At 45.7% G+C, this 10,242-nt stretch overlaps 1 protein-coding gene and 1 long non-coding RNA gene across 4 annotated transcripts in view; both read right to left on the bottom strand.

Annotated features, from left to right (window-relative positions):
* Positions 1-5,023: 5,023 nt before the first annotated feature.
* On the bottom strand, positions 5,024-7,356 carry LOC136387192 (uncharacterized). The gene is made up of 2 exons (XR_010748091.1): positions 7,196-7,356; positions 5,024-6,307 (listed from the first exon to the last, which is right to left on the bottom strand). It is a non-coding gene; the product is annotated as an uncharacterized lncRNA (long non-coding RNA).
* Positions 7,357-7,789: 433 nt separating this feature from the next.
* LOC136387190 (apolipoprotein L6-like) overlaps positions 7,790-10,242 on the bottom strand; it is a 64,907-nt gene continuing 62,454 nt past the window's right edge. For all 3 annotated transcript variants that reach the window (XM_066358292.1, XM_066358293.1, XM_066358291.1), the window contains exon 3: positions 7,790-9,635. In XM_066358292.1, the coding sequence (XP_066214389.1) occupies positions 8,645-9,635 (991 nt within the window). In that variant the 3' untranslated portion in view covers positions 7,790-8,644. The remainder of the gene's footprint in view (positions 9,636-10,242) is intronic.

Genomic DNA, 10,242 nt, shown 5'->3' with positions numbered 1-10,242 from the left:
GACAGGAACATTGAGCTGTTTCTGTATGTGCCCTGACAGGGTATCAAACCAGCAACCTCTACACTTTCAGACGATGCTTTAACCAAATGAGCTATCCGGCCAGAGCTTACTATTCTTAAACTCTTCTTTATGTTTGAAATTATTCTGATGTTTAAAAACTTAGCTGAGCCTGACCAGGCAGTGGCGCAATGGATAGAGCGTCGAACTGGGATGCGAAGGACCCAGGTTCGAGACCCCGATGTCGCCAGCTTGAGCATGGGCTCATCTGGTTTGAGCAAAGCTCACCAGCTTTGACCCAAGGTCACTGGCTCAAGCAAGGGGTTACTCGGTCTGCTGTAGCCCCACAGTCAAGGCACATATGAGAAAGCAATCAGTGAACAACTAAGGTGTCTCAATGCGCAACAAAAAACTAATGATTGATGCTTCTCATCTCTCTCCGTTCCTGTCTGTCTATCCCTATCTATCCCTCTCTCTGACTCTCTCTCTGTCTCTGTAAAACAAACAAACAAACAAACAAAAACTTAGCTGAGCCTGACTTGTGCTGGCGCAGTGGATAAAGCATCGACCTGGAATGCTGAGGTTGCCAGTTTGAAACCCTAGGCTTGCCTGGTCAAGGCACAGACAACAAGCAATCAGTGAACAACTAAAGTGAAGCAACTATGAGTTGATACTTCTCATTCCTCCCCCCTTCTCTTTCCTCCCTCTGAAAAATCAATAAATAAAATATTTTAAAAAACTTGAAAGAAACTTAGCTGAAACTGGACAAAATAAAACTTTTGGGAGGATGATATTTTTGATATTTTTTTTTACTTTAAAAATTACATTGGACTCTAAAAGGAAATTTGATTTTGGACTTTAGGTTTTATCTCTTTCAACGTTTAACTCACGAGGGCAGCACATTTGATTTCAGACTAATTCCTTTAAACTTTAATTTGCAAGAAAATCGAATTTTAATATTTCTCCCTGGGAAGTTTGCAAGGGGAGAGAATTTATAAGCACTATGAGCTTTCTTCTTGTTGATCTTCTACTATTGGACTATGTTTATGCTGAATCTTGATCTCATTGCAAGGTCTCTGAAGAGCTATAGCAGACATGGCTTGATAGGACTTGAGATGAAGAATGAGAGAAGAGCCTGACCAGGCGGTGGTGCAGTGGATAGAGCGTCGGACTGGGATGCTGAGGACCCAGCTTCGAGACCCGAGGTCATCAGCTTGAGCGCGGGCTCATCTGGTTTGAGCAAAAGCTCACCAGCTTGGACCCAAGGTCGCTGGCTCAAGCAAGGGGTTACTCGGTCTGCTGAAGGCCCGTGGTCAGGGCACATATGAGAAAGCAATCAATGAACAACTAAGGTATCGCAATGCGCAATGAAAAACTAATAATTGATGTTTTTCATCTCTCCGTTCCTGTCTGTCTGTCCCTGTCTATCCCTCACTCTGACTCTCTCTCTGTCTCTGTAAAATAAAATTAAAAATAAAATTAAAAAAAAAGAATGAGAGAAGAGAGACCTCGGGGTTAACTAATTTTTCATTGATCCTTGCCTCTTGGTGGCAAATTTACACTGCCCGACAGCAGAACCAGGATGATTCAGACAGCAGAAGTGATTGGTACTGAGTGAGCAGTTGGTTGAAGCTGAGAGTAGGGCTATTCTGCTAGATGGTTATTGCCACCTGCTGACCATGGACTAAATGGTTAAGGTCAATGCATTATTTATTTATGTTTGTTTGTTTATTTTTAGCAAGAGAGACAGACAGACAAGGAAGGGAGAGAGATGAAAAGCATCAACTCGTAGTTGTGGCACTTTAAGTCATTCATTGATTGCTTTCTCATATGTGCCTTGACTGGGGGCTTCAGCTAGGCCACTGACCCCTTGTTCAAGCCAGCGGCCTTGGGCTCCAAGCCAGTGACCTTTGGGCTCAAGCCAGCGACCATCGGGTCATATCTATGATCCCATGCTCAAGCTGCCAACCTTGGGGCTTCAAACGTGGGTTCTCAGTGTCCCAAGTTGACACTCCATCCACTGCGCTACCACCTGGTCAGGTAAGTTCAATGCATTATTACATGAAGGTTAGGAAGTATTGGAAGGATCACTTTTTCCCCCACTGTTGTTTCCATATAGAGGAATTCCATCCAAGTAATACTCCTGGTCTTTCCCTGTTCTCTTGCTTGCCAACTCCAAGGAAACACGAGCAAGTTACATGGTGGACCAGTTGGCTGGAAGGAACTAATATTGATTTGGGATCTGCTGGCTTTCTGAGAGCATGCAGCATGCTGTGCTCCTAAGCTGAGCAGGGATGGCCTGACATTGTCCAGCATTGCATGTGGCAGGGGGTGAGGGCCCGCTAACTCAGGAGTGAAGTGTTAGCAAGCCAATTTGATCAACCAACCGAAAGCAACTTCCTTCCACAACTTTAATCAAGCTGATACTTTTACCTCCACCTGCTTGCCTCCTGGTCTACTTCTTCATTGGTTCTAAACTTAGATGGGAGAAAAAGAGGTGCTATTTATTAGCCCCACAAACCCCAACTTATCATTCAAATTATCTTCATCTTTTTTATTTTGTTTTCTACATTGGTGCTGTCCAATAGAACTGTAATGCAAGCCACATATGTAATTATACATTTTCAATAGCCACATTGTATTTTATTTAAAGCAATATGTCATTTCAACATGTGATCAATTAAAAGAATTATTAAAATTATTAGATATTTTATATAGTGTTTTATACAAAATCTTTAAAATCTGGTGTGTATTTTATACTTATAGCATATCTTATATTGGACTTGCAACATTTCAAATGCTCAACAGCCACATGGTTAGTGGTTACCATATTGAATGGTACTGGTCTATATAATCTTGCTTATCAGAGAAAGAAAGGCCAGTCTTGCACTGTGGTTTTGTGTAGCTGACTTGCAAGCGTGAATTAAGAATATCCCTCTTTTCCTCCCCCTTGCCCAATGTACACCTTTTTCACTTTCAGAGCCCAAGAAAGGGTTCAAATTGTTTTCCAATATACTTTATACTTTTCTAATACACTTTCTTTGAATGCAACATTGTGCACGGACTGGAACACAATGGCATTTTGGTTTTCTTTTGGTTGAAAGTTAGATTTTAGACCCAAGGGAGTGTGACTTATAGGTGACAACAGCTTACATTTCATCACAAATTCAAGGGCCACTTGAAGCTCATGGTTGGTGAGAATGGACCCGGACACATAAAGGCCCCTTGAGACCACCCACAGCTAATCAGGTGCTAATGGAATAGGAAAAGCTTCTCAAACTCATTTGGGGTCCATCTTCCCACCTCCAGCCATTCTAAGGTTCAGCTTGGTGGCTGAGATCCCTAATTTGTATGGGAAAGCAGGTCATGAGCAGGACTGTTAACCATCTGAGTTCACAGCATGAGCAGGATAAATTCTCTAGCCATTGTAGAAGGTCCAATACTCTGGAAAAGCCTCACACACTGTATTGTTTGGGTATTGAGTAACATCTGATAGCTGATTGCTTCTCTTTTAGTGGAATGTGTGCATCTTCCTCATCTTAATTAAATATAGATTACATCTGAGAATTGATAGGTTTCTCAGAACTCCTGGTCTGCCTTATCACGGTGGAATGGCCTATGCCCCTGTGCCTCAGGGATACCCATGAAACACCCCACTCCACCTGGAAGGGGGAGAAGAACAGTGGTGGGGTGGGGTTGCCCCAAGCAGCTCTGAGACTTAATGAGCCTCCTCTGGCTAGGAGTGTACATTTAACTAGGGAGCGTGAGGTGAAGGCATGTGTTCACCAGAATCCCAGATGGTCTAGGTAGGATAGGGATTGGGAAACTTTTTGGCTAAGAGAGACATGAACGCCACATATTTTAAAATGTAATTCCGTGAGAGCCATACAATGACCCGTGTATAATACGCATTATCCAATAAAAATTTGGTGTTGTCCCGGACGACAGCTGTGATTGGCTCCAGCCACCCGCAACCATGAACATGAGCGGTAGGAAATGAATGGATTGTAATACATGAGAATGTTTTATATTTTTAACGTTATTATTTTTTTTATTAAAGATTTGTCTGCGACCCAGATGCAGCCATCAAAAGTCTTAGGTTTCATTTCTTTAACCCTGCCAGTAAGTCTCCTTTCAGGGCTTGCAGCAGATAACTAACCACAAAGGAATGTCTGACGTCACAAGCCGAAAAGTCCTGGCAAACTTCCATAAAAGACCCTCCTTGGTTTAGCAGCCAATGGGCTAATGCCCCATGACCCTTCTCACTTCCCCCTTCCCAAAACCTTTAAAACCCAGGTCCCAGGCTGTGCCTGGCTCGAGACTCCTCTTGCGAGTCAGCCTGGCAGGGTTCCTTTCTTCCTTTCAATAAAGCCTGTTACTCTGGTCTTTTCAGACTCCCATGGATTCCAACAAAAAGAGCCACATCTGGCTCACGAACCATAGGTTCCCGACCCCTGGTCTAGGAAACGAAGCTCCTGAGATATAGACCAGGACACAGAGAGCAGCCTGGCGCTGGAGGCCTTGCAGGGAGGAGGCCTCCGCAATGCTGCTTGAGCTTTGAGTCAGGGAGGCTGGAGGGGCCAGAGAGGGGGGAGGGAAAATTAGTCCCAGGGCCTCTGTTTTCATGGGCAGAGTCTGAGAATGAGAGAAGAGGGAAGAATGAACCTCTCCCTCCTCCCCTGATAGTGGCTCAAATGCGTTGTTAAGAATTTGAATTTCTGCGAAGGGTATTTCCTCCCAGACTTCGCCTTCTGTGAGCGGGGCACTACAAACCCGCGCGCAGATGGTGCGCTGGGTCTCAGGTCACACTTACTTCCTGGCTGGAGGAACCAAAGCTCAGGAATGAGACCAGGCAAACAAGTGTCAGAGATGCGTCTCAACTATCCAGTCTCTAATTCATTCTTTTTAAATTCCAGACATGCTATAAAACAAACAAAACTCCAAGCCTGGTGACTATTTATTTTATGCCATGTGTTATTATTGAAAATGTTTACTCAGAAATGTTTACATTAAGAACAATACAAAATGTGGAGAAAGCTGTTTATTTACAGTTACAGTCTGTAACTATAAAGTTAAAACGAAGAAATGAGAGCAACAAAAGCCAGAAAAACAGTGGCCCAGGCACGGGACTACAACTGCACACCCTAGATCAGAAGGCTGGCAAGCAGTCGTCCAAAATGTTGATAATGGCGCTTTTCCCCCTCCACTTTAATAATAATGCAAAAATCTTTTGGCACACAGATACTCATTTTACCATCATATAGCAAAAGAAATTTGAAATGATCTAAATGATCCTGAAACCCAAGGGACATGGGGGGTACCATTTGTTGCTTTCATCTTCCAGCTTCTAGCTCCATTCTAAGACTGTTTAAATCCTAGCAACTGGCGCAGGCAAAGGCACGTGACCCAGTCCTGACCAATTAGAGTGGGTGGTGGGCTTTGCCACGCCCCTTTCCAGGTGGGAGGGGCACACCTGGGGGTCCTGGGGCCATCTTGCCTGCGCATGGAGGAAGCCTGTCTGAGAAATGAAGACAGAGGGCTGGTGGCATAATTTTTGTCCTCTGGCTCCAGACACACCTGAAGCCCGCTTGTGCCCTTAAGCTTTTTAAGTACATGAGACAGTAAATTCCCTTTTTTGCATGGGCCAGTTTGAGTTGGTTTTGATAAAGTGATGACTAATATATGTCTAATTAAAAGATTGTACGTTCAGTCAAGAGAATATTTTGCAACCTAAAAAGCAATGTTTAGAAAAACAAAGTGGAGTATTGAGCAGTAGGAAATATCGCTAAGTGAGAACAACATAAGGAAAAGTAATAGATCGGCAGGCAAATACAGGCATTGAGAAGGAGAGAGAACTCCAGAGTGCAGAAGAGCGGCTGTTCTACAGCACAGCCTGGGCGCAGGGCGTCCCCGGCGGCAGTCTAAGGGCAGCTACATAAAGCCAGTAAGCACTTTGACACCCAACCCATGGAAAGCTCAGGAAGAAAATTCTATGCCAAAACATCAACAGTTGTCACCCTCGGTAGGTGCATTATTTCTTCCCCCTATACTTTACTTTCCTGAATTTTACAAAATTGCATTTAATATGCCAATGCACTACTTTCAAGAGCGCAGCTAAAATATTTAAAACCAAAAACATATGTTTAAGATAGGTGAACCAGGCAGGCAGGAAGGTTCCTATAAGTTGCGATGTCATTAGGAGCTCCAAGAACTTGGGTCTTGGGGATGACAGGGCCTCTCTCCTTCATAATGGAATCCGGTTGAGCAGGTTCCAGTGACATCCATTTGTGAGGACCTTAACCAGCAATTGCTGCCCAGGTGGGGGAGGAAGAGAGCAGAGAAGCAATCAAAGGTGAGTTGAGGAAGAAGGAACACAGCCAACTCTTGTTAACAATAATATAAACAGAGCTGCTTTGAAATGGAGCCCAAGCCTCATCCCAGAGGCCCTGCCTTGTGCACCTTATGCCTCAAACCTTTGGAATGTCCAGATAATCTTTAGACTGGGCCTGAGCAATCTTGTACCCCCCAAAAAAAAACAGTTTACAAAGATAACAAGAAAGCAGTGATTGAGACTACCAGACTGATGACTACCAGACTAAAACCTAAAAACACTGTTTAGAACAAACATCACTATGTTAGCTCATCGGTCACAATAGAAACCTCTTCCTTCTGTTGATGTCATTGTTCCCCTTCCCTTTCTCATAACTACCCCTTTCCTTGATGTCCTAATCGGGATACGATTTGGGCTTCTGCTTGCATTAAGGATTCCAGAATAGCTATTCCTACTGGTCTTAAGCAAATGATTATTCCTCTGTTGCTTTGAAGGGCCTTTTTATTTTTTGAGTGACACCCTCCTCATCAGGGACCCTCCTGTCTTATTACCAGCACTTAATACAGAGCCCAGCATAAAAGAGTCATGCGGACTGACTGTGGGAGAGAGGGAGTGGGAACTGAAGAAGCACAGTGACTGTGTCAGCACCCCGTGATGGGGTGAGGGGCATTGAAGACACTGGGTGGCAATGGAGGAGAGGGGCAGATTGAGCTTCACAACACCCACAAGCTAACAGGGCCCTGGGGACCTGGCAGGCCCTCCCAGATAGTGAGTCTCTAGGTTTCCTCTGCCCACCTTACCTGCCCCCAGCCTGTCCCTTTTTACTCCACTTAGAGGCCCCTGGGCTTAGCCAGCCTTCATCCTCACCTGTCACTGTGCCTGGCTGGTGGCTGAGGGGTTCTTTTCCCTGTGACTAGCTGGAGGCTGAGGCGGAGTCACCATGGTTTTCTTCAAAGATGAGATCCTCAGCCTTTTTTCCTGCAAGAGTTTATGTAAAGAAACAGAACACTGATCACAGTACAGCTCTGGGGTCTCCGGAACAGCATGGCGGGCGTCAGGCCCGCGCTCTGATGTCAGGCCTCCCGGCTCTGTCATCCTGACTCTACCTCTGCCCGGCGGGGAGAACTGGGAAGGGTATGGACGCTCCCTTTGTTAGCTTAGGCCACCATAACAGAATACCACAGGTTGGGTGGCTCAAACAACAGAAATGTATTTTCTCACAGTTCCGGAGGCTGCAAGTCCCAGATCAAGGTGCTGGCTGGCCACGTCCTGGTCAGGACTCCTCCTGGCTTGCAGATGCCCACTGTCTTGCCATGTCCTCACATGGCCTGTCCTCCCGGCCAGTGCAAGCAGGGGGATAGCCCTCTTGTGTTTCCTCCTCCTCTTATACGGACACCCATTCAGTGGTATGGTCCTACCCCTATGACCTTGTCAACATAAAAAAAAACCCTCCCAAACCTGTAAGAATTTTTGTCAATTTATTTGAGCCAAACTGTCGACAACTGCCGGGAAGCAAAGTCTCAACAGATTGAAAAAAAAAAATGCTTTGGAAATGGCAGTTTCACCACTTATTTTATACCTTATAATCAAAGGGGAAGACGGAAGGGGGTTACATGAAATTGACTGGTGATAGATTAGGGAGGTGGGAGAAAGCAAAGTGGGGAAATGTCTGGGATCAGGTAAAAAGTAAAAGTGTATATGCTGAAGCTTCTTTACACAGGCAGGAACAGGACAGTTAGCAGTTAATGGTCCACATGACAATAACAGTGAGGGGTCTGTTGGCGTCTGCTCTGGTGGGATGTCTGGCCTGATGGAAAAGGAAGATGACCCTTACATTCCAAAGCCATGTCATCAGGTACATTATCGTAGATGCAAAAGACAGCAGACAGGTTTGAGTAAAAGCAAGCATTGACATCTGTTTAGATAGAGAATAACTCCTAGGATATGACTGCCCACCATAAACTGCTTTTAGTTAAAAAGTTTCAATTTCAGATCATCCTGTGTGTTTACTTTAGGTCCCACAGTCAGTAAGGCCACCATGCAGGCTTTCCCTAAGCTTGTCAGGTTGAACATATGTCCACATCTTGATTTATTTTAAAAATTTGGGGGGGTTTTTTGTCCACAACTTCATTCAACCCCAGTCACTTCCCCAAAGCGTCATCTCCAAATGGTCACACTAGGGCTTAGAGCTTCAACACACGAATATTAGGATACACTTCAGTCCTTCACCCTCCCTGGTGCCCAGTGTCCTCTTCTGTACAAAGACTTCAAGAGAGAAACAGATGGCATGACCAGATCTACCCAGGACAGGCACCACTATCTCCAAGAGCCCCATGTCTTCAGGAGCCTCCATGCAAACTTCACACAAGGCCTGGCTTTCTTAACACCCTCCCCATAATCTCTGGTGCCCATAAATCCCCGTTCCATCTGCATTCTGTCATCACCCCCTCGCCCTCCCCCGGAGGGAATGCCCAGCCTCACCTGTTGCAGGTTCTTATAGTGCTGGGTCAGTTCCGTCAGCTTTCTCTCCATCTCCCTAGCATTGGCCCTCAGCTCTTCTGCAATCTCTGTCCTTGCTCCCTCCGTGAGCTCCTTCAGGTCCTTCTGGAAGACATACAAATCTGCGCAGAGGGAGAGGCCAGCCACTGTACCGCTCACCAAGCGAGCAGTTTTTGTCATCATTAGTGTTGTACCCCCAAAGGCCTTTTGCACCTGCCTGCTGCTTCGGGCGGAGACTCGGCCAGTGGTCAGGAGACGCTCAGCGGCATTGGCCAGGCGTGGGTTGGCTCTGGCTATTTTAAAGGCATGGACGTTTTTACTGATGTTCTTGATGGTTGTATAACTGTCGATGGCAGCCTTTCCAATATTAATATTGGGTGCTTTCTCTTCAGCCTTCTTGACCTCTTGGTCAAGGATGGAAAATTGGCTGCTGACCTGAGCTTGGACATTTTTATTATGAAAGTATTCTACAATGTTGCTCACGATATTGGTGGCCCCAGCTGCTGTCCCCAAACTGCCACCAGCAATGGAAAGCACCAGGCTTCCTCCTGCTGTTACTGGAGCAAGGGCTAAACCTAGGATGCTCATCACTCCTGAGATGGCAGAGATGGAGCTGGTCACCACATTGGTCGTGGTGAATGCTCTGTGGGATTTATCTATGTCATCTGCAAAGGCCTGGAGCTCTCTGATGAACTTTTCTAGCTCCTCTTTAAGGAAGTGAAACTCTTCCAAAAATATTCTTTCTTCAGGGGACAGATCTCCGTCTTGTTGCTCCACATCTTCATCCATAAGAACGTCATCCTTGTCCCTATGGATGAGTGAAAGAAAGGTTGGACTTCAAACTCCCAGATGGCGAAGCCAAATTTTCAGGTCACCTCCAGCCTTGACCCTGAGAAGTCCCAGAGTGTCGCTGGGAGCTGCTGGTTCCAGGAAGGGAAGGAACACATACAAGGGAACCCATGGGAGAAACACAGCCTTGGCCAAGAGATGGAGAAGGTAGATGAGTCCTGACAAATATTTATAGCCTTGCTCAGAGAGACTACAGATCTGTCACCAACAAGAGGCACTGGGGAGATACTAAGATCCTAGTTGAGATCAGGACTAAGGGAAAGGGTAGGTCTGTGAAAAGTAGGAGAAAGAGGAGCCCAGGTATTGGGCGGGAGGCTATATAATGTAGAGGTGAGCCAGAGGGAGGAGGCGCCATATTATAGAATGCATCCTTCACCTTGATGTCCTTGTGTTTGGCTATCACGGTGTGTCTTTGTTTCTATCATGGGTACCACACCAAGAGGGCCAAAATAGATGATCAGTAATATTCTGACTATTCTCCTTGGCACTTGGCCAACTTTCCTGACTACCCACCACTAAGCAGAGAGGACTGGTCCTCCATGGAAGAAGTCACGGACAAAGATGTT

Source organism: Saccopteryx leptura, chromosome 1 (genome assembly GCF_036850995.1).
Source record: "Saccopteryx leptura isolate mSacLep1 chromosome 1, mSacLep1_pri_phased_curated, whole genome shotgun sequence".
Taxonomy (NCBI): Eukaryota; Metazoa; Chordata; class Mammalia; order Chiroptera; family Emballonuridae; genus Saccopteryx; species Saccopteryx leptura.
This window is presented reverse-complemented; position numbering and strand designations above follow the sequence as displayed.